General features: G+C 48.1%; 1 protein-coding gene across 1 annotated transcript in view; it reads left to right on the plus strand.

The window, feature by feature from the left end:
• The window catches only part of UBASH3B (ubiquitin associated and SH3 domain containing B), a 158,466-nt gene that overhangs the window by 114,978 nt on the left and 19,345 nt on the right, over positions 1–24,143 (plus strand). The window contains exons 7-11 of the mRNA XM_054712552.1: positions 3,600–3,732; positions 6,151–6,271; positions 6,901–7,023; positions 19,281–19,373; positions 20,578–20,722. Coding sequence (XP_054568527.1) covers positions 3,600–3,732; positions 6,151–6,271; positions 6,901–7,023; positions 19,281–19,373; positions 20,578–20,722 — 615 coding nt within the window. The remainder of the gene's footprint in view (positions 1–3,599; positions 3,733–6,150; positions 6,272–6,900; positions 7,024–19,280; positions 19,374–20,577; positions 20,723–24,143) is intronic.

The following is a 24,143-nucleotide window of genomic DNA, read 5'->3' on the forward strand; positions in this document are numbered from 1 at the left end:
AATGACAGAGTTTGCAAGTGTCAGGAGACAAACACGCCCTCATTTAGTAGGTGGCTCTAAGCCAGTGCTCAGACTTGGCACGTGAGTGTCTGAATGACAGTGTGTGTTCAAGGAAATAGGCAACTAACTGCAGATCCTGGAGACACACGTGGTCCCTGGTCATCTTTGGGAGTGGCCTGTGGCTAGCTTTGTGTCCCAGTAAATAAAATAGAATAAAGGCGCCTTCTCTTTCTTACTCGGAGGAGCTCCGAGCCTGCCCTCCCTGGACACGCAGGGGTCCCACCAGTGTGTGTGTGAGGTCTGTCCTCCTGGCTGAGCTGGAAGCTCTGGGCACAGCGGTGCGGGCCCAGCATCGTATGGTCACCACAGAAGAGCAGCAGATGGCGGCTTCAGTGCGTGTTTTTCCTGGTGGGAGAAAAGGAAAGAGTCGCTGCCCTGGTTGGCAGCACACACCCGAGTGGGGAGAGAACATCTTCCCTGATCCCCGGGACCCAGCAGCTCCCTCTTCCTTCCAGTCCCCCCACGCCACCCCACGAACACCCAACATTTGGTGGCTCAGATCAGAAGGTCGGAGCTGACTCATGTTGCCTAAATATTTGCTTTTTCAGAAATGTTTCTGAAGATAAAAATAAATAAATTGGGTTTCCAAAGTTGCCCTTTTAGCCTGAGAAATCAAGTAAAGCATAACACCCATGAATAAACTGAGGACTAAGGCTCGGTCTGAGGATGCACCGCCCTTAGATCGCGTTCCTAAAAGCAGGCTCGCACGCGAGGAGCAGACATGGAAGCCTGCTAGGTCCCCGTGCCCAGCCCACTCTTGCCCAGATTAGAGCTCAGGGTGAAATGAGTGCTATCCGGCCTGGGTCCAGGGAGGTCTGCGTTGTCATCTTCTGTTTTGAGCGATGACTTGTGTGCTGTTCTCCTGAGACCACGCCAGCCCTGCTGATGTGGAAACACTAACGTGAGGGATAGGGCATCGTAATGGAGAGTTTGAGTCTTTATTCCAACGGTCCTCCTGACTCTCCCGTTTACTAGCTGTGCGACCTTGCCAGGCCGCACTACCCTCAGAGCCTCTGTTTGCTGATCCACAAAGTGAATGTGATAATGAACTGTAGTCAGCCGGGGGAGAGGAGAGGCTGCGAGGGAGGGCCTAGCTTTGCCCGGATCAGGGTGCCTGCCTAGCAGCACTGAACTGAAGTCGTCATTAGCTTTATGATTTTCTCTTCTTTCTAACCTGTGTTTTCTCATCCTCTCTATATGCTCAGCAAGTCAATTGTCTCTTCTCCAAAACTGATCCTGTAAGAGAAGTCTGCTTACCCCAGAGGTGGGAATGGCTCAGGGAGGCAGACTTTTCTCACCACCAGCCTCAGCGGTACGGAGTCTGGCCTGGCTGGCCTGGGGGGCCCTTGGGGAGGAGATTCAAGCAACAAGTGGAGCCTGGGGCCTGTGGCCCTTCACGACCCTTCCTCCCTATCTGAGAGCGTCCCGGGAACACTGTCCTCCCCATTTCTCAGAGCATCTCGCCTGGTTGAGTGTCCCTAGACAGCTGTCAGTGGTGCGGCCATTGTGTCCTCTGAATTGTGGTGGCTGGTTGGTCCTGGGCTTATCCTCAGGCCTGGCACTTGGGAGAGGCACTGGGTGTGAGCTCTGCGCCCCTCCCTGCTCTCAGCAGAAAGCACTGCCTGTGGTCTTGCTGGAACTGTCAGTCCCACTGCTCCAGGGAGCCCAGGCCTCATCCCAGAGAGGAAGGCGGTGGGGGGGGGGGGGGGGGCACGCTCCTGGAACTGCCTGTGGCAGGGCTCTCAGACCTCATAGCAGCGAAGGAAACAGTGACAGGGGAGGCAAGCAGGGGCAGGCGGTTCCACCCAGCATGTGGGGCCCTCAGGCTTGAGAATCAGAGTGGGACTGGATTTTCTTTGACTCTGAGATGCTGGGAGGTCTCAGTTTAAAACAAAAGAAAATAACCAGTCTATTAGACTATGTGAACCGCACAAGATTTCCTTGGTCTACAGTTGCTTAAATGTTACCAAAACAGGTTTCATTTGGCCACACATCACACTTACTGAGGCATCTTTGTTAAACTGGGTTCCTGGACCCACCCCACACTGTGAGTCCTGGTCTATGCGGAGTGGCCTGGCATGCGTGTGTTAAACCTCCCCTGGTGATTAGGATGTGTGCAAGGGCTGAAACACCAGTCTTCAGGTGTGAGCTTGGGTGATCTTTGTGTATAAAGAGGGGGAGTCTCTTTACATTTATAGAAAGGGGCACCTTGGAGAATGAAAAGGGTGCTAAAATTATTAAAATCAGACAGGTTTTTTTGTTTTGTTTAATCCTTACCCAAGGATATTTTTCCATTGGTTTCTAGAGAGAGTGAAAAGGAGGGGGAGAGACAGAGAGAGAGAAACATCAATATGAGAGAGACACATCAACTGGTTGCCTCATGCAGGCTCCCCAACCAGGGCCAGGAATTGAGCCTGCAGCCTAGGTAACACGCCCTTGACTAGAATCTAACCTGGGACCCTTCAGTCCACAGGCCGATGCTCTATCCACTGAGCCAAACCGCCCATGCCCATACAATTTTTAGAAAGAATTTTTACTAACAACCAGTTAGCTTTATTATATTGGTAACTATAAGAAGTTTATTTAAGTTAAAATTATAAGAATAATACTGTGTTAAAAATGAACAATCCAGAGTGGATGTTAAACTGCACAGATTGCTGGGTCAGTAGATACAAACCAGACTGTGCAGGGCTGACTGGGACCTGTGGCTGCCCTCGTTCTAAAGAAGCGAGAAATCTAAAACTTTAATGTTCTCCCTTGATACTGCCCAGGGATGCTGATGGAGATGGTCACTGGATTTGCCTAACAGCCATGCTTAAATCTCAGTGTTTATTAAATAAGGCTTTTTGGAGGTCTTACTACTCCAGTAATTTCAACCTGGCGTGAGTTGCTGCCTCTGTTTAGCAAGGCCTCTTTGGGCTCCTGCAGTTCTGGTGTTACCCCCGAAGGGGAGCTCTAGGCTTGAAGCCCAGTATCTGGTCGGCAATGCCCTGTGGGTAATGATCTTGTTGGAGGTGTTTCTGAGAGGAAGGAGGGGCTTGGGCACAGGGAGGTAGAAGGGGGGTGGTAGGAGAGGGGGAAGTGGCCATGAGGTTTTCTCAACTATGAGAAGCCACAGGCAAAGTGTGGAGTCAGTGGAAATGCTCCCTGGAAAGATGAAAGACAACAGGAGTTGTTTATTTCTTTTGAGCCTGAAAAATAGGTGGAAACAATGGGACAAAATTGACACTTCATTATTCTTTGTGACTTCAGTGTTGACCATGCCTATGGCATCTTAGCACAGAATGCAGGCCTGTTCTTGCCCAGGGGTGAATTCTTCTATTCCAAACAGAGATGCCATCTGCCCAGAATTGATTAACAGCTGACTTCAGCATAAAGCAAGATGCGCATCTCAGGAAGGGGGCACCCCCGCTGAGCTTTCCCAACCCTGGACTGTCCCAGAGCGTTTGCCGCCAGTCCCCACACTCCAGGAGTCCACGGCTGAAGGGCTGAGGACTCCCAGCTGATGCAGTGAACTTCTTCCTTATCTTCCTCTGCAGTTCTTACTCCATCTTAAATGCATCATCTTCCAACGCGCTCCCATTTGGTGACGGCATATTGGACAGGCGGTCGTACGAGGACCAGGGCCTGGGGGAGATGGCGCCCCTCACCATCGTCTGCCAGCCCTCGCAGGTGAGGCTGCCACCAGGGCACACCCTCAGAGGCACTCCAGGTCCCCTGATCACCTGTTACTAAGGATGAGGCCACTAACATACATACACACTGGAGACGAGAAGAGCGGAGACGCGGTCCAGACAGCATCTGGTCTTGGCTGTAAGGAAGGCTCTTTGCAGAGGGGAGCACGTCGTCTGTGCAGCAGCAATCCTAGGCCATGGTGAAGATCAGAGGAAACAGGGCAGGGAGTGGGTGAAAAGGTGAAGAGTAGTTAGAGGTGCAAATTCCAGTTATAAAATAGACTAGAGGCCCAGTGCATGATTGAATCATGCACGTATAGGGTCCCCTACACGCTTTTGCTTTTGATCACGGGGGAGCTGGGTGCCTGTCCGCTGGTTCACCAGGCCTTTCAGAAGCCTCCGGTGTGGCGGAGGCTTCTGAAAGGCCTGCTGCCTGAGCGGACAGGCACCCAGCTCCCCCGCTTTTGATGGTCCACGCAGTGGGATGTGAGCTTGCTGCCCCAGAGGCCCCTTCTGTGCCGCAGCACAGCCATGGCGCAGACGCTGAGCTCGCGCCACTGCTGGCGATGCAGTCCCACCGGCCCAATCGGCCACCCCAGCCACCCCGAGTCCCCTCCCCCCCCGCACCTCCTGGCCAATCATGGGCATAGCGAAGGTACGGTCAATTTGCATGTTTGTCTATTATTAGGTAGGATATGTTATGGAGATGTAATAGAAAGCACAGAGTATATAGTGAATCCTATAGAATAAAGAGGTAATGTGCAAATTGACCATCACTCCAGCACACAAGATGGCCACCCCCATGTGGACACAAGATGGCTGCCACATGATGGCCGGCAGGGGAGGGCAGTTGGGGGACACCAGGCCTGCAGGAGAGGGCAGTTGGAGGCAATCAGGCCTGCAGGGGAGGACAGTTAGGGGTGACCGGGCCGGCAGGGGAGGGAAGTTAGGGGTGACTGGGCCAGCAGGTGAGGGCAGTTGGGGGTGATCAGGCCTGCAGGGGAGGACAGTTAGGGGCGACCAGGCTGGCAGGAGAGGGCAGTTAGGGGTGACCAGGCTGTCAGGGAAGGGCAGTTAGGGGCAATTGGGCCAGCAGTGGAGCAGTTAGGCATTGGTTAGGCTGGCAGGGGAGTGATTAGGGGATGATCAGGCTGGCAGGGGAGTGGTTAGGGGATGATCAGGCTGGCAGGCAGGTGAATGGTTAGGAGCCAGCAGTCCTGGATTGTGAGAGGGATGTCCAATTGCCCATTTAAAAACGGGCAGTCAAACATCCCTCAAGGGGTCCCAGATTGGAGAGGGTGCAGGCTGGGCTGAGGGACACACCCCCCCCCCCATGCATGAATTTCATGCACCGGGCCTCTAGTAACATAACTCTGTATGGTGACAGATAGTTACTTATACACTGTAAAGTATATAAATGTCAAATTGCTGTTGTACACCTGAAACTAATGTACATGTCAAGTATACTTTAATGAAAAATATTAAAGGCAAGAATAAGGCTGTTAGCACAGTACCTGGTGTACAGTGAGTGTTCAGTGTACATTGGAGCACTTGGTATATGTCAGAAAGTTTTCAGAATGAAGAGTTGGGAGAGTAGTTTGAACAATACAAAGGCAAGTTGAAAGTTCAAACATGTTGAGGATTAAGAGACTAGATCACTTTGGCTAGAGCCCAGGGCTTGAATTAGAAAACAATAAGGGAAGATGAGGGGAAGACATACCACCACCCATATACTAACTTCCTCCTTGGGAACCAAGGTAAATGCTGGCCAGCATGATGCCTGTAGCCCTAGGGAAACTGGGAATGACTCTCAGAAAGAAGGCATTAGAGGGACATCTACCACAATCCACCCGGCAGTTGTAGAGACCAGCGTCATCTGGACATGCCTTTGACCAGACCTGCCTGTTTCATCACCTGACGTAGCAACTGTCCTTTCAGAACCATTTCCAGGAGCACCAACTTATAGGAGTTGGACAATAGAGCCTAAACCATGGTTAGAACAGGAAGGCAGACCCTCACTGTTGGAGGAGACCACTGGACGATGTGGTCTAACACCATGCACGTAGAGGTGAGGCAAACGTGTTTGTGGTAATGAGCATCCTCATTCCCTGAGGGAGTTGCAGAGGCCTCTGTGGAGGGGAGGATGCTGTCCCACCAGTGGCTTTCTCTACGAGCCAGCTAGTTTCACCTCAAAGCAATAACTGCTCCTACTGACAAGAGCAGTCGCACTGATAAGGCCATTTTCTAACCCTTCTGATTTCTCAAAGCACATGTAGTTCATCACATTTGAGCCTCAAAATAACCTGTGAGGTCTGCAGGAGGATAGGCCAAGTCCTACATTCGCAGAACCTGCCTGGAGCTCAGCTCGCCTGCACCTGGCCCGGCCTGTCCACTAACAGCTGTTCCTTACCTGCAGCCTCTGAGGGCCAGCAGTCAGCCTGGCCCCCAAAAGAGATGTCTCTTCGTGTGTCGGCATGGTGAGAGGATGGACGTCGTCTTTGGGAAGTACTGGTTATCCCAGTGCTTTGATGCCAAAGGTGAGCAGCTGTTTGTCCTCTTCAGCATTGCTATGCCTATCGTGGCCTCTAGAGGGCACAGCCAAGCTACATTTATCTAGATGGAGTGCTCATTTCTGGCTAAGTGGGCTGTAGAAAAGCCTGCAATATGTTACATTCATAAGCCCTTCCTTGATTGTCTTGTTAGGGAACAGGTTAAGTGTTCTTGTCTAGAATCTGTAAACTGGGACACCAGGGGACAAAGGCAGATGTTTCGCCCACGGTCACATGGCCAAATCAGAGGCGGGGAGAGCATCCTGATTCCATGGCCAGAGCTCCCGCTCAATTCGTCCTGACTCATGCTGGTTCCATTTTCCTTTGAGTGGCCTGTTTCACACGGGAAGGTTACAATTCAGAGCAGCCCCCTGCTGAAGAGTGTCTGGTTACTATTTTCACTTAAAAACTATCTCTTGTCACTTTTGTCAGCAGAATAGAGGAGTGGATTCCCAGACATTCTAACAAAGGAAAAGTGTCGGCCTTGATATTTCCTAGAAAGCTCAATTTCGTCTCTTTGGCCAAAAAGGAATGGAAATAGAGAGGCTGTCAGGATCAGCAATGAAAATCCTAAAGGAAACAAGAAACTCACATAGCCTTGTACGACTTTTTTCTAGGCCGCTACATTCGCACCAACCTGAACATGCCTCACAGCTTACCTCAGCGGAGCGGTGGCTTCCGGGACTACGAGAAAGACGCTCCAATCACTGTGTTTGGGTGTATGCAAGCAAGACTAGTGGGTGAGTGTCTTGGAGTAATCGCACAACTGGCTTGGCCACATGTTCAGGATTCTGGTTCCAGTGGGCATGCCAGGACACTTCTTGAGGGATTCTATAACTTCTCTACAGGTAGTAAATTTCCTCAAGGAATTTCTTCTTTTTTAAAAATATTTTTTTATTGATTTCAGAGAGGAAGGGAAAGGGAGAGAGAGATAGAGACATCAATGATGAGAGAGAATCATTGATCGGCTGCCTCCTGAACGGCCCCCACTGTGGATGGAGCCCACAACCCAGGCATGTGCTCTTGATCAGAATTGAACCTGGGACCCTCCAGTCTGCTCTATCCACTGAGCCAAACCAGCTAGGGCTCTTCAAGGGATTTCTTATGTAACCATGAAGTTTAGGACACTGCACTTGGCACCGGGTACTTACCAAAGTGAAAAAGGTGTGATTCCTATTGAGGGTGTATGGACCAGTGATGGGCAAGGTCATGCATGCTTGGTGTGGCAGAGAGGTCAGCTTCTAGCACAAGGGTGAGGAGCAGGGAACCTTGGAGGGTGGATGTACAGCGGCCAGTTGATCCTTTGAAGATGCTCAGTCCTTTGCAGAGAGCCTGCCACAGAGAGACAGCAGCCTTGTCCTATCTAATGACCTCTCTTGTACTGATGATCACTCTTTGTGCAAGACAGTGCTAGGTGCTGAGGATATAAGCAGGAGTCCCCACCCTCAGGGAAACAAACTTGTAAGTACATAAATGCCTCACAAGGTGGCATCCAAAAATAAAAAGATGTACACAGAATTATGGGAGCATGGGGGAGGCGGAGGACCCAAGATGGCAGTGGAGTAGGTGGAAGTTACACTCACCTCCTCCTAGGATCAAACTGGAATCACAACTAAATTGTAGAACAATAAACCTGAATGACCAACTGAAGACCAGTTGAACAGAAGTCTTATAACCAAGGATTTACAGAAGAAGCCACATTGATATGGTAGGAAGGACAGAGACATGAAAAGGGCTGGCCCTGCTCCCAGAGGGCGGCTATCCCAGCTGCACCGGTTGCCAGGCTCCCCAGCCCAGAGCACCAGAGCTGGGAAGAGGAGCCCACATAATACCTGACTGTAAAAATCAGCAAGGATTCTGTCTGCTAAGAAAAGACAGAAGTCTCCTAAGAAACCCAGGTGCCCTCTTAAAGGGCCAAAGACACAAAATCTCATTTGCAGCTAGTTACCCTGGGCTCCCACAGAAGAAGGAGGCTTGGAGCAAATAAGGAATCATGTGTGGCTGCCAAGAGAGAGCTGAAGGGACAGCTACCAGGGTCCATGTGCTGAGTCCCTCTCCAACACTGCCCACAAACAACATCATTCCTGGATTGAGCACTGCTCTTTATACAGCATCACCCTAGAGCAGTGGTTCTCAACCTTTCTAATGCCACGGCCCTTTAATACAGTTCCTCATGTTGTGGTGACCCCCAACCATAAAATTATTTTCGTTGCTACTTCATAACTGTAATTTTGCTACTGTTGATGAATCGTAATGTAAATATCTGTGTTTTCCGATGATCTTAGGCTCTATTAGCAGCGGTTCTCAAACTGTGGGTCGTGAAACCACAGATATTTACATTACGATTCATTAACAGTAGCAAAATTACAGTTATGAAGTAGCAACGAAAACAATTTTATGGTTGGGGGTCACCACAACATGAGGAACTGTGTTAAAGGGCTGCGGCATTAGGAAGGTTGAGAACCACTGCCCTAGAGGAATGCAATAGTCCCACCCTTCCAACTCCCCATTGCCTGGCCCTACCAAGCTCATGCCAGCCGAGGCCTCAGTGCACATTCCTTGGATGGCTCTGAGGGTCGCACAGCTCAGGGAGAGACTGAGGCGTGTGGCTCTATGGCATGGGCCATTTTTCCCTCACACACCCCCTGGCACCACCTTTCCTGTGCAGAGCCCTACCTTCACATGGCTAAATCCTGGTCTCTTTGGGCCTGATGAACTCTGCTGGCCTCACCCTCTGTCACTGAGAATACACCCCCAAAAAAGGTCAGCAGGCACACAGCAGGTGGCAGCTAGCTTTGGTGAACCCTCAGACTTTTGCTGAGTGGCTTCTGACGCAGCACTAATGTTCACTAGAACCTGTATCAGCCTGATGAGCAGCTCTTGCACTGACCTGTTGGCTCACTGAGAACCTACCTCACGCAAATCTTGTGTCACCAGAGACTCATTCAGTTACTGAGCCTAACGGCAGGCTAATGCAGGTGGAGGAAAGTCTTGGGGTCCCTTGGGTCTTTTACTAACCTGTCTCAAGGGCTTTGTGGAAGCCACCCTTGGGGCACAGCTTAGCTCCTCCCACATTCACCCAGGCCCAGCAAAGGCAACCAATACACATGGATTGCTTTGCAGCTCCTAACAGGTAGCCCAGGGCCAGTCACAGGAAGCTTCTGAGATTGACCTGCACTGGAGACTCTCCCAAGAGGCCCCAGAACCAATACACCCTACAGGATTCAGACCACATCAAAGCACAACCTAATTAGTGCCAGAAGCCACACACCCAAAGGGAGATCTCAGCAGGCACCAGACCCCATGGAGGCAAATTCCGCTTCACGTGGTCAGCCTCCACACAGCAGTTAGTGCAATGTGGTCCAGCTTCAGTTCTCACAGTCAGCCACCCTGAGGGTCAACCTCACCCACACAAGGGCCAAAAACAACAGCAGGGCTCACATAATCCACACAAGGGACATTCCTGGAGAACGTAACTCAGGTGATCAAGGAAACTGTGGCCCACGGAACCTATTACCAAAACTGGGAGACACAGCAGATCTACCTAATACACAGAAACAAATACAGAGAGGCACTCAAAATGGGGAGACAAAGAAGCATTACCCCAATTAAAGAACAGGAGAAATCCACAGGGAAAAAAAAAGAATTAACTTAATGAGAACTATACCAAGGACATAGTAAGCATAAAAAATATAAAAAACATAGAAAAGAACCAGTCTGAAATGAAAATTAAAATATCTGAAATGAAAAATATACTAAAAGGAATGAACAACAGGTGAGATGAAGTAGGGATCTGATCAGCAATTTCAAAGACAAGGTAGCAGAAAATACCCCAATGAGAGCAACAAAATCAAAAAGGAATTTTAAAAAATGAGGATAGCTTTAGGGACCTCTGGGACAACATGAAAACATGAAGTTTAAAGCATCTGCATCATAGGGGTACCATCAGGAGAAAGACATAGCAAGCAATTGAGAACTTCCTTGAAAAATGACTGAAAATTTCTCTCACTTGGTGAAGGAAAAAGACACACAAGTTCAGGAAGTGCAGAGAGTCCCAAACAAGATGAACCTAAAGAGGCCCACACAAAGACACATCCTAATTAAAATGCCAAAGGTTAAAGAGAGAATTTTAAAAGCAGCAAGAGAAAACATTAGTTACCTACAAGGGAGCTCTCATCATACTGTGAGCTGATTTCTCAACAGAAAATTTGCCGGCCAGAGGGATTGGCATAAAGTATGTGAAGTGATAAAAAGCAAGGATCTATATACAACCAAGAGTGCTCTATCCGGTAAGGCTCCCATTTAAAACTGAAGGAGAGAAAAAGAGCTTCCCAGACAAGAAAAGGTAACAGAGTTCATCACCACCAAACCAGTATTACAAACAATGTTAACGGGACTTCCTTAAGAAGGAAGAAAAAACAGAGGAACATAAATATATATCCTATATTATAAAAGGGTAATATGCAAATTGACCCTAATGGCAGAATGACAGGCCGCTATGATGCTCACTGACCACCAGGGGGCAGACGCTCAACACAGAAGCTGCACCCTGGTGGTCAGTGTGCTCCCACGGGGGAGATCCATTCAGCCACAAACTGGGCTGACGGCTGAAAGCTCAGTGGCAGTGGCAGGAGTTGGACATAACCTGAGGGCTCCCGGGCTGCCAGAGGGATGTCTGACTGCCAGCTTAAGTCCAATCCCCCAGGGAGCGGGCATAAGCTGGCAGGTGGACATCCCCCGAGGGTTCCTGGACTGCAAGAGGGTGCAGGCCAGGCTGAGGGACCCCCGAGTGCACAACTGTGCACTGGGCCTCTAGTCTATAATAATAAAAGTGTAACATGCTAATTAGACAAGATATCCTTCCAAATGACCTGCCAGATGAAGCTGAGGCTGTGAGGGAAGCCGGGGTCCCAAGTGCCTGCCGGTGACCAGAGGGAAGCCCCGGTCCTGGGTGCCTGCTGGAAGCCTGGGTCTTGGGTGCCAGAGGGAAGCTGGTGCTGGCAGCTGGGGGAAGGAAGGCCTACTCTTGCACGTATTTTGTGCATTGGGCCTCTAGTCTACACTAATAAAAGAGAAAATGCTAATTGACCATACCTTCGCTATGTCCACAGCCAATCAGGAATGATATGCAAATTAAGCCAACAAAGATGGAGGGTAAATTTGGATATGCAGGAGGGGCTGGCTGTGTCTGACACTGCTTCAGGGTCCAGTCCACCATGGGGAACCAGGCAGGCCACCCAGGCAGTGCCTGATGAAGCCTGCAGTGTCCAGGCCACCATCGGGGATGGGCAGGCCATGTCGGAAGTGTCTCACGCCACACGTGGGGTCCAGGCAGCCATCGGGGTTGGGCAGGCATGGCAGGCAGCGCCTGTCGCCACCTGCAGGGTCCAGCCTGCCATCGGTAATGGCGCAGGCTGGGCAGACGGCGCCTGTCGCCACCTGCGGGGTCCAGGCCGCCATCAGGGACCAGGCAGGCCTGGCAGACAGTGCCTGACACCACCCATGGGGTCCAGGCAGCCACAGAGGACCGGGCAGGCCTGGCAGACAGTGCCAGTCACCGCCCACGGGGTCTAGGCAGCCAGCAGGGTCGGGCAGGCCTGGTGGGCAGCGCCTGTCGCCACCTGCAGGGTCCAGGCCACCATCAGGGACCAGGCAGGCTGTGTGGGAAGTGCCTGACACTGCCCGTGGGGTCCAGGCAGCCATTGGTAACGGGGCAGGCCTGGGGGGCAGTGCCTGACGCTGCCCGCTGGGTCGAGGCCGCCATCGGGGACCCAGGTAGGCGGGGGTGGCCAGGGTCTCTGGGATCACTGTCTGCCCCTGGGCTGCCTGTGGACACCGGTGGAGCAGGCCGGGGTTGAACATTTTAATGAAAATGGGATGCCTGTGCCCCAGCCCACCGTGCCCAGTCCCTGGCGAGGAGAGGGCAGTGGGCAGTTAGCAGGCACCAGGGCTTAGAAGGAACTGGGAGCACCCTGCAGGCATGCTACCAGGAAGAGGTGCTGAACCCTGATGATGCAGAGAGCTGGCTGATAGAGGTGCACAAAGGTGCAGACGAGGCGGCTCTTGCTGGCGCTGAGCTTGAAAAGCGCATCAACAGCCTGATGGACTAAATCGCCTTTCTGAAGAAGGTGCATGAAGAGGAGATCGCTGAGCTGCAGGTGCAGATCCAGTATGCTCACATCTCCGTGGAGATGGACATGTTTTCCAAGTCTGACCTCTCTGCAGGGCTCAAGGACATCGGCGCCCAGTATGAGAAGCTGGCTGCCAAGGACATGCAGAATGCAGAAGAATGGTACAAGAGCTGCTCACCATGCTGACTGAGAGCACTGCCAAGAACACCTACGGGGTGTGCACTGCCTGCTCAAGGCCAAGACCCTGGAGATCAAAGCATGCCGGGGTATGAACTAAGCTCTGGGAAAGCAGCTGCGAGAGCTGGAGGATAAGCAGAACTCTGACGTTAGTGCTATGCAGGACACAATCAACAAATTAGAAAATGAGTTGAAAACTACAGAGAGTGAAATGGCATGATATTTAAAAGAATACAAGGACCTCCTCAATGTGGCTTTGGACATTGACATTGCAGCTTACAGGAAACTCTTGGAAGGTGAGGAGACCTGACTCAGTTTCACCAGCGTGGGAAGCATAGCCAGTGGCTACACCCAGAGTTCCCAGATCTTTGGTCATCTGCCTAAGGTGGTTTACAGACTAGCTCCTACTTGATGTCCGCTTGCTCCTTCCCTTCTTAATACACCAGCCACGTCCAGGAGGAGCAGATCGAGGTGGAGGAGACCATTAGGAAGCTAAGGATGAACCCCCCTCTGAAGGAGAAGCTGAAGAGGAGGAGAAGGAGAAGGAAGTGGCTGATAAAGAGGAAGGAGAGGAAGAGGAAGAAGGTGCCAAGGAAGAATTTGAGGATGCAAAGGAGGAAGAAGAAGGAGGTGAAGGTGAAGGAGAAGATGCCCGAGAAGCTGAGGATGAGAAGAAAGATGAAGGTGCTGGGGAGGAGCAAGCAACCAAGAAAAGATTGAGCCCTCCTTTCCTTAATTATTTCAGGAATAATCCTCCTGAACCAGGTCAACCCCGTCACCAACCAAGCGGTTGAGTTCCCGATACTATATGAATTAAGAAGTCAATATATACAACATTCTGAGGTGACTCAGGTTGGACATTAAATGTTGTGCTATGACTTTTCTCCTTATGCAGAGTATCTGTTTGCTTGCAGAGTGGCTTCCTGGCTTGCCGCCAGCCTGTGCATGGTCCATGCTTATGAGTTCAGGATCTATGACAATGTGAATAATTCAGTGTTAACAATAAAAATACATGAATACATGAATTCACTGATGTTAATGTTAAACTTCATGGAAAAAATAGTCCTTTGAGTCTTTGGTGGTTAGAAATTAAAGACTCAAATCATGTGCAATAAACAGTAAATAAAGTTACACTGAATGACACACACACACACAAAATTAGGGGCCAGGAAATGTTCAAAGAACTGAGGAACCATTCCCACATCAGGAAGGGAAGTCACAGGATGTATATTATTGCTATGAATACAGTATTTTCTACTACTTACAACATATACAATGTAATGTATTAGATGCCTTCCTATTGCATGAAGTATGTATTCTTATAGAGTAATACTGGTACATATGTTATAGTTATGGCAGTATGTCATATCCTATCTATATTAATAAAAGGGTGATATGCTAATTAGACCATGAGACCTTCCAGAAGTCCTTCCGGACAAAGCCATGGTGGCGGGGCCGAGGCAGAGGCGGTTAGGAGTGATCAGGCCAGGAGGGGAAGGCAGTTGGGGATGATCAGGCCAGGAGGGGAGGGCAGTTGGGGGTAATCAGGCTGGTGGGAGGGGGGCAGTTGGGGGCAAGCAGGCCAGCAGAGGGGACTAGTTGAGGGTGAGCAGGCTGGCAGGGGGGTGCAGTTGAGGGTAATCAGGCCAGCAGGCAGAGTGGTTAGGGGTGATCAAGCAGGCAGGCAGGTGAGTGGTTAGGAGCCAGCAGTCCCAGATTGCGAGGGGGTTGTCCGACTGCCAGTTTAGGCCTGATCCCACAGGGGTCTCAGATTGGAGAGGATGCAGGCCAGGCTGAGAGACAACCCCCCCCCCCGGTGCACGAATTTCATGCACCAGGCCACTAGTATATATATAAAAGCCTAAGCAACTGTTATGGAGGAACAACTGGAACGATTGTCCGCTATGATGCGCACTGAGCAGGCAGGTAGGTGAGTGGTTAGGAGTGAGTAGGCAGGCAGGTGAGCAGTTAGGGGCAAGCAGACAGGCAGGCAAGTGGTTAGGGGTGAGCAGACAGGTGAGTGGTTAGGGGTGAGCAGGCAGGCGAGTGGTTAGGGAGTGGTCCCGGATTGCAAGAGGGATGTTCGACTACTGGATGTCTGACTGCAGGGATTGGGCCTAAACTAGCAGTTGGACATCCCCTGAAGGGTCATGGATTATGAGATGGTGTAGGCCGGGCTGAGGGATACCCTCCCCATGCATGAATTTCGTTCACTGAACCTATAGTCTATATATATATATATATATATATATATATATATATATATATATATATAAAAGCCCAAGTGACCGAACGACCTGTCGACTGGTCGCTGTGACACACACTGGCAAAATGTATAAGGAACCACAAAAGACCCCAACTAGCCACAGCAATCTTGAGAAAGAGGAACAAACTTGGAGGTATTACACTATATACTACCAGTCTATAGTAATCAAAACAGCAAAGTATTGGCATAAAGACAGACATATATAGATCAATGGACCACAGAGAATGCAGAATCCAGAAATAAACCCATGCCTATGTGGTCAATTAATATGTGACAAAGGAGGCAAGAACATACAAATGAGTGAAGACAGTCAATAAGTGGCTTTGGGAAAATTGGACAGATAAATAAAAAATATGAAACTAGACTACCTTCTTACCCCATATACAAGAATAAACTCAAAATGGATTAAAGACTTAAGCCTGGTAACCATAAAAGTTTTAGAAGAACTATCATAAAGGGAACTATTAGAAAGGGATACTAAGGAAGTAAAATATCTGATATTTCTCTTAGCAATATATTTTTCTGATATGTATCCTTGGGCAAGAGAAGCAAAACAAACAAACAAACAAACAAATGGCACTACATCAAACAAAAAAGTCTTCACACAGCAAAGGAAACCATCAACAAAACAGAAAGACAACCTACTTAATGGGAAAAGATATTTGCCAGTGATATATCAGGTAAGGGATTAATATACCAAAATTTATAAAGAATTCATACAACTCAACACTGAAACAGAAAACCTGATTTAAAAATGGGCAGAGGATGCCCTGACCTGGTTCAGTTGGTTGGACTCCATAGGGTTGCAGATTCGATCCCTCATCTGGTCTTGTATGGGTGGCAACCAATTGATGTTTCTCTCTCACATTGATCTTTCCCTCTTCCTCTCTCTCTTCCTCTCTCTCTAAAATCATTAAAAACATATCCTCAGATGAGGATTAAAAAAAAAAAAAAATGGGCTGGGACCTGCATAGACACTTCTAAAAAAAGGACATGCGGATGCCCAATAGACATATGAAAAGATGCTCAATGTCACTAATCATCAGAGAAATGCGAATTAAAACCAGAATGGCTCTTATCAATAAATCAACAAACAACAAGAGTTGGTGAGGATGTGGAGAAAAGAGAACCCTCATGCACTGTTTGGTGGGAATGAAGATTGGTGCAGCCACTATGGAAAACAGTATGAAGTTACCTCAAAAAATTAAAAATGAAACTGCTTTATGACTTAATGATTCCACTTCTGGGCATATATCTTTAAAAAACAAACCCAAAACACTAATTCAAAAGAATATAAATACTACTATGTTCATTGCAGCATTATTTACAATAGCCAAGATGTGGAAGCAACCCAGCATCCATCAAAGGACAGTGGCTAAAGAAGAGGTGGTACATATATACCAGGGGGCCTCAAACTTTTTAAACAGGGGGCCAGTTCACTGTCCCTTAGACCATTGGAGGGCCAGACTATAGTTAAAAAAAAACAAAAAAAAACTATGAACAAATTTCTATGCACACTGCACATATCTTATTTTGAAGTAAAAAAACAAAACGGCAAAAACACCCGCATGTGGCCCGTGGGCTGTAGTTTGAGGACGCCTGATATATACAATGGAATATGACTCGGCCATAAAGAAAAAAAAAGGAATATTACCATCTGGACCTAGAGGGTATTATGCTAAGTGAAATATGCCAGCCAGAAAAAGACAAATACAGAACAGGATATATAAACAAATAATATAGAAATAGATACCAAGAACAGATTGATAGTTGCCAGGGAAGAGGTGGGTTGAGGGGACTCAGTGGAAAGGTGAAGGATGTGGGTTTAGCCACAACTAGCATGGCTAGAGAGTGAATGAGACCTGAGTAGGGGTGACTGGGGATTGAGAGAGAGAGAGAGAGAAGAGAGAGAGAGAGAGAGAGAGAGACTGAGACTCAGAGACAGTAAGTAAAGCTGCAACCAGGTTGACACTGTTCTTGGATGGAGAGACAGTGACTCAGAGCTAGTGTAGCGCATTTATTATATACTAGAGGCCCGGTGCACGAAATTCGTGTACAAGGTGGGGGGAAGGGTGTCCCTCAGCCCAGCCTGAACCCTCTCCAATCTGGGACCCCTCGAGGGATGTCCGACTGCCCGTTTAGACCTGATCCCACCGGGCAGTCGGATATCCCTCTCACAATCCAGGACTCCTGGCTCCCAACCACTCACCTGCCTACCTTCCTGATTGTCCCTAACCGCTTCTGCCTACCAGCCTGATCACCCCCTAACCATTCCCCTGCCAGCCTGATTGATGTCTAACTGCTCCCCTGCCAGCCTATTTGCCCCCAACTTCCCTCTTCTGCCAGCCTGGTCACCCCTTAACTGCCCTCCCCTGCAGGTTTGATCGCCCCCAACTGCCCTCCCTTGCAGGCCTGGTCCCTCCCAACTGCCCTCCCCTGCTGGCCATCTTGTGGGGCCATCTTGTGTCCACATGGGGGCAGGATCTTTGACCACATGGGGGAAGCCATCTTGTGTGTTGGAGTGATTGTTAATCTGCATATTACTCTTTTATTAGATAGGATAGAGGCCTGGTGCATGGGTGGGGGCCAGCTGGTTTTCCCTGGAGGGTGTCCCAGATCAGGTTTCGCTTGGGGCATGGGGCGCCCTAGGCGAGGGTCCTGTGGTGGTTTGCAGGCCGGCCACGCCCCCAGGTGACCCAAGCAGAGGCCCTGGTATCTTGAATTTATTTGTCTTCTACAATTGAAACTTTGTAGCCTGGAGCAAAGGCCTGGGCCAGCCAGGGCTGCAGAAGCTTGGCTTCCTCCATCGCCGGGAGCAACCCTACTCTCCTGCTCTTCCAGCTCCGTGGCTGCTGCCATTTCTGTTTGGGTTTATGTATCTTCTATTGTTGAAACTTTGTAGCCTTAAGTGGAGGCCTGGGCCAGCCAGTGTTTGCGGAAAGCTTGGCTTCCTCCATCGCCAAGGAAACCCAAGCCTCCCTCCTCCTCTCTCTGTGGCTGCAGCCATCTTGGTTGGGTTAATTTGCATACTCACTCTTGATTGGCTGGTGGGCGTGGCTGGTGGGCGTGGCTTGTGGGTGTAGCAGAGTGATGGTTAATTTGCATATTACTCTTTTATTAGATAGGACAGTATGATACCAGGATGTTTTACTAGAATTTAAGACAAAGGAAATTATGTGAAATCATGCTTTAAAGATCAGTCTGCATTCTTCATTGTTGTGGCTTCTCATAATTGTCAGGCCTGGCTGGACCCAGATAATTGCATCTGCCCCTGGCACCTGAGTGAACCTAGATAATGGCACACAACCCCTGGTGCCTGAGCTAAAGGTCAGGACTGACAACATTCCTGCCTTTGGCAAGGTATGTTTCCAGGACATGGCTTTGCTGACAGTGCTAGATTCAGCTGACAACCTTTGCTCAGGTGCTCTCCCAGGCGCTCTCTACAGAAGGGATTAAGAAGTACAAATTGGTAGTTACAAAGCAGTTGTGAGGATGTAAAGTACTGCATAGGGAATACGGTCAATAATATTGTAATAACCGTGTATGGTGCTGGGTCGGTACAGGAAATATCAGGAGGGACATCTTGCAAGTATGACTTCCTAACTACTATGCTGTACACCTGAAACTAATACAAAATAACATTGAATGTAAACTGTAATTGAAAAACAGGATTTATAAAGACTACATTGATTTCAATCTTCTAGTCAAAAGAAAAAGAATTATGAGGGCAAAAAAGTGGGGAAGAGAGGTAAGCTGCAATCTGAGTCAAAGCCAGCTGGATAGAGAAGGAGCAGGAGGGAGGGAAGGGTTAGTCTCTGACTTCCTGTTGCTCTTAGGAGACACGAACAGCAGCATGGGGTGTGGAGGGACAGGCTGTCTAGTTTCTAGAGTGTCGAGTGTGGTCAGGGCAACAGAGGAGGCTGGATGATGAATAAAGACCGGTCCGGGCAAGACCTTGATCACTGTGAGGGAGTTTGGAGTGGAGGGAAGGAGTGGGTTCTAAGAGACAGTGTTGAAGTTTTGGGTGTTGAGATTTACCTCTGGTGTCCAAGAATATGGCCATGAATATGTTTAGCACAGGATAAAATTAAATCAAGACCCAATTTTGAGAATATAAACCCTCCTACTTTTAAGACAAACTTGAAAGCAGGGCATTAGCATGCTTCTAGATCTAGATGGACACTTTGTCACTTGGTAACACCAGAGAGAAGGAAAGGAAAAGATGAAAGAGTCTTTTGGCTTCTTTGCCTACAAATAAATCTCTATCAAAGGATTTGTTGGAAACAAACAAACAAAGAAAAAAGGCAGAAACTGCTGGCTGTATGTAATCCCTCCCAGAAAAGGAGAGGTCAGCAGGTCCCTACCCCTTGCCCACGCGGAGGCTGAGTCCATCAGATTGATTCTCCTTTGGTTTTCTTTGCAGGTGAAGCCTTATTAGAAAGTAACGCCATTATTGACCATGTCTATTGTTCCCCATCCCTGCGCTGTGTTCAGACTGCACACAACATCTTGAAAGGTAAGACTTGGTAAAGGTCAACTAGTCCATCCGTCTGTCTCCAGGCAGATTCCTAGACTCATGGGATATTAGCTAAGTCAAAGCTTCAAATTTGGAATTTTTAGCAATGATTCTTTTGGAAGATGTCTCTATAAAAGTCCCCGAACCATATGCTACCAGCATAAAGTGTAATGAAAGGATGTATACAAATAATTTTTTTGAAAATGTTTTTCTTGGGTGAATTGCAGGCATGTAAAGTATTGTTGTCTGCAATTGCTTAGAGCCTGCAGAGCCCTGAACAGGGCCTCTCCCCCACGGTGCTCTTCCTCCTGCTCCAAGGAGCAGTGGTCCTGGTGCCTGCAAACCTCAGTCATCTGGTTTCTTCACGGGAATGTAAAAGCACCATTGCTATAAAGGTGCTCACCGTTCACCCTGAAATCCTAGGAGCTTGAGCTCTAGGGATTGCCATTCTCGTTTCACTGGAACGAAAACTAGAAGAAACCATGTGGGACTGTTTACTTATACCAAACAAAGGAATGAGCCAGAAATAGCTGAGCCTACAAATAATTTACACTGTATTAGACTGCTATTCATTAGTCTTAAGTAAACCAGAATGTATTTACATATTAAAATCCATTATGTATTAAATTTGCATAGAAAAACTTGGCTTAAGGCAATATAAAGAGAGTTAATAGGGGCCAATTCCCCACTCTGAGGGTAATTACACAGCAATAAAACACGAACTTGTATGCTGGCACTTGTAAATAATCAACATTGGATGCTCTGATAAGAAAGTGAATAATTTACATGATATTCAAATAAAGTGAAAGCTACTGTAGACTAGTGGATGCTAGGAGAATCTCTCAAGTGTCTTCCTAAGACAGTCTTGGCACTTATGAAAAGGAATCGTAGCAGTCATAGAACTGTGTAAGTTATGGGGATATGACTTATGGTTTATTTCTAAATCACATACCACTTCAAGCTAGCATATGCCCATTCTGGTGGTGTCGCCCAATATTCAACTCATACATTTGTAACTCCCAAAATTAATCACCTGGTCCAAACCCACATGCTTCCACTTTATTTTACTCTACTAGTGTAATAGTATCTGGTTGAAAAGAGAATGGAAGGTTGACCAGAATTTTTATCACAATTTGGCTTCTATTTGCTTTTTCTCTGAGAACATAGTGGTGTTTCCTTCACCTTCATTTTATTTACCTCTAAGGTTTACAACAAGAAAATCACTTGAAGATCCGTGTAGAGCCTGGCTTATTTGAGTGGACAAAATGGGTCGCTGGGAACACATTACCTGCGTGGATGCCTCCGTCAGAGCTAGCTGCAGCCAACCTGAGTGTTGATACAACCTACAGGTAACCCTGAAACTGCTGCTTCCTGAGCCCAACGTGGAAGTGCTTTCTATAGCAGGCCAGCTCCTTAAGGAGATGAAGGACCTGACAGAGCCCACAGGCAGTTATCCCCATTGCTGGAGGCCAAGCTATGATATCAAACACCCAAACTGGAGGAAGCCAGAATCCTCTTGTATTTAGCTTACTTTAGATTACATCTCCCTGTACACATTGGATTTTCCTGACTTTATTCTACCTCTTTCAGTGAATAATAAAACCACTTTGTGTCCCAGGGTCAGGCACCAGCCAATGATGAGAGAGTTTCAGAAGCTTGTTGGGAGATAAGGGAAGTGACCATGTCTTAAATTGTCATATTTAATTTTTCAAAACATTTTTTATTGCTTGAGCGAGATGAAGAGAAACATCGATGTGAGAGAAACATCCATCAGTTGCCTCCCACAAGTACCCTAACCAGAAACAGAACCCGCCACCTTTTGGTGGGCCACACCAGCCAGGGATCAAAGCATTTTTAATTCTCTTTATCATTTATCATTGCCATCATCCCAGAAAATAAACAAGCCGCTTTTATATATAAGAGATTGCAGTGGCTTTGCCTAAAGTTGTATGTCTAGTGGATACATATCACAGTAATAATTATAACAACTAGTCTTTATTGACCATTCTCTGCATGTGAAGGACTGTGCAAGCTCCTTTACAGTCTTCTCATTCTCAGTCCTTTGCTTTTCTCCATCGAACCAGACTGTGCTGAGGTTAAAAAGAAGTGTTTGTACATTGATCACAAGTGAATAACCCAGATGTAAACAATTCAGAATTAACCAATAATGATATAGTTACATTAACTATCAGAAATTCACTCAGACATTTGTAAAATGTCTTTGAGCAGGGACACATACATAGTCATAACCGTTATGTGGAAAATTAAGTTCATACTCAGGGCAGAATTTAGAACAAGTGACCAATATAAACAGAGATTTCTTCTCTGTGATATCCTTTGACCTTTCATTTCAAATACCTACCCCAACCACAAATTAAGCCATATGAGTTTTAGCTAAGGTAGGAGAAAACATCTTTTTTCCCATGCTCATTTTCCTGCTCTGCAAATAAGATCTCATAGAACCCCATAAATAATTAATGTGCCTATTTCTTGCTTAGAGGAATTCACATTGCTTCAAAATAAAATTAAAGCCCTTACTAATATCCTTCAAATTTTGTCCTGTTCACACTATAGCCACTTGTTTTTTTATTCTTTGAGGAAAACAGCCATAAGCTGTTGTCTCATGCCAACAGTCATCATCTTTCTGGCCTGGAAAGAGGGTGAATTGCTGCCAACATTGGTAAAACAATTTTCCTTGCTTACCACACAGCACCTCCCAGGTCCACTTGGGCTTCAGCTTTTCCCTTAAGTGAGTCCTGCAATTCTTCCCAAGCTGATTTACAAACATCTCCAGATCATTCTATCTGCGAGTTTGCCTGCATGCAGACACCCCCCCCCCCCGCCCCCCGCCGGCACACATGGACCTCACATCCCATTAGCAGTATAAGCTGAATGATGAATGCCAGGAACCTGGGAGTCAGAACAGGGTCTTTATTCCAGACTTTCTCTTCCTCTACAGAAAATGAAAATTCAATCATTTTGTTTTTAAGAGGGGAAAAAGGTTCAGCCTCTGATTTTATAAATTAATTGTGAAAGTCAATAATTTATCAAAGCATGTGAGAGCTACCACCTAGGATTAAATTTTCTCTGAAATTAGTTATGCAAAGGATTGGGCCTTCAGAAGCAAGCAGTGGTACAGATGATTGAAGAAACATAGTGACAGGCAAGGACTGACAGGCTGTTATAGGTAAAGCAGGTACTGTTTGAAGAGCCCTGTCACCTTAGAACAGGATGAGGCAGGGCTGGGAGTCAGGTTAAGGGAAACTAACCAGGCTGGTGACTGATCTCCAGTGTCACGTCACCCCCAGGCAGCAGACCTCACTGGGGGTAGAAAGCATCTCCAATCTTAGGGAGCTGGACCCAAAGGAGCAAGGCAGAAAAAATATATACAACAGTTGGATGGAGCTTCAGAATAAGGTCTTGACTGGGTGTGTTAGGAAATTGGAGCAGGGGGGGGGGGGGGCGGACATGGATTCAGAGTATTACAGGGACGATGACTCAAACTTTGTTGTGGGGCTCAAAGCAGAAGCCTAGCCTAAGCAAGGTGAGGAGGCGAGCACTTACTGGGGAGAATCATGTTCCAGGGATGGTGCCTGAGCACCCAAAGCTCCGGGTTCCAGGTCTAGTTGGCGGTTGGAGGCCACCTGACGCTGAGTGTATGTGCCCTCGGGTGTGGCTAGAGCATGGCACATGCTGCTGACAGGGTGGGAAATCTTTGACTCTGTCCCATGCCCATCAGGAGTGGTGGCTCAAACATGGAGGCCCTTCATAGGTTCAACTTCAAGTCAAGAACTGCCAAAGGCGCCGCTGCTCCGCCGCTCCGTCAGCTCCACTGCCTTCCTGCCCAAGCGCCACCCGGCCAGCTGCCATGGCGAACATGGTCGACATGAAGCCGTATGACATCTTGGGCGTGCTGCCCGGTGCCAGTGAGAACGAGCTGAAGAAGGCGTACAGAAAATTAGCCAAGGAATACCACCCTGATAAGAATCCAAATGCTGGTGACAAATTCAAAGATATAAGTTTTGCATATGAAGTACTATCAAATCCTGAGAAACGCAAGTTATATGACCAATATGGAGAACAAGGCCTTTGGGAAGGCAGCGGTGGAGGTGGTGGCATGGATGAGATCTTCTCTCACATTTTCGGTAGGGGACTGTTTGGCTTCATGGGCAATCAGAGTAGAAGTCGAAATGGCAGAAGAGGAGAAGATATGATGCATCCACTCAAAGTGTCTTTAGAAGATCTGTATAATGACAAGACCTCCACACTGCAGCTTAGCAAGAACGCGCTCTGCAGTGCATGCAGTGGCCAAGGTGGAGAGTCACGGGCTGCTCAGAAGAGCAGTGCCTGCCAGGGTCATGGCATCCGCATCATGATCCAACAGCTGGCCCCGGGGATGGTGCAGCAGATGCAGTCCTTGTGCTCCGACTGCAACGGAAGAAGGAGAGGTCATTAATGAGAAGAACTGCTGTAAAAAGTACGAAGGGAAGAAGGCGATTAAAGAAGTCAAGATTCTCAAGGTCCATGTGGACAAGGGCATGAAGCGTGGCCAGAGGATCACGTTCGCGGAGGAAGCAGACCAGGCCCCTGGAGTGGAGCCAGGAGACATCGTTCTCTTGCTATAAGAGAAAGAACATGAGGTGTTCCAGCGAGATGGCAATGATCTGCACATGACGTACAAGATAGGCCTCGTGGAGGCCCTCAGCAGCTTCCAGTTCAAATTCAAGCACCTCAATGCCCATCAGATCGTGGTGAAGTACCCACCTGGCA

Source organism: Eptesicus fuscus, chromosome 23 (genome assembly GCF_027574615.1).
Source record: "Eptesicus fuscus isolate TK198812 chromosome 23, DD_ASM_mEF_20220401, whole genome shotgun sequence".
Lineage (NCBI taxonomy): Eukaryota > Metazoa > Chordata > Mammalia > Chiroptera > Vespertilionidae > Eptesicus > Eptesicus fuscus.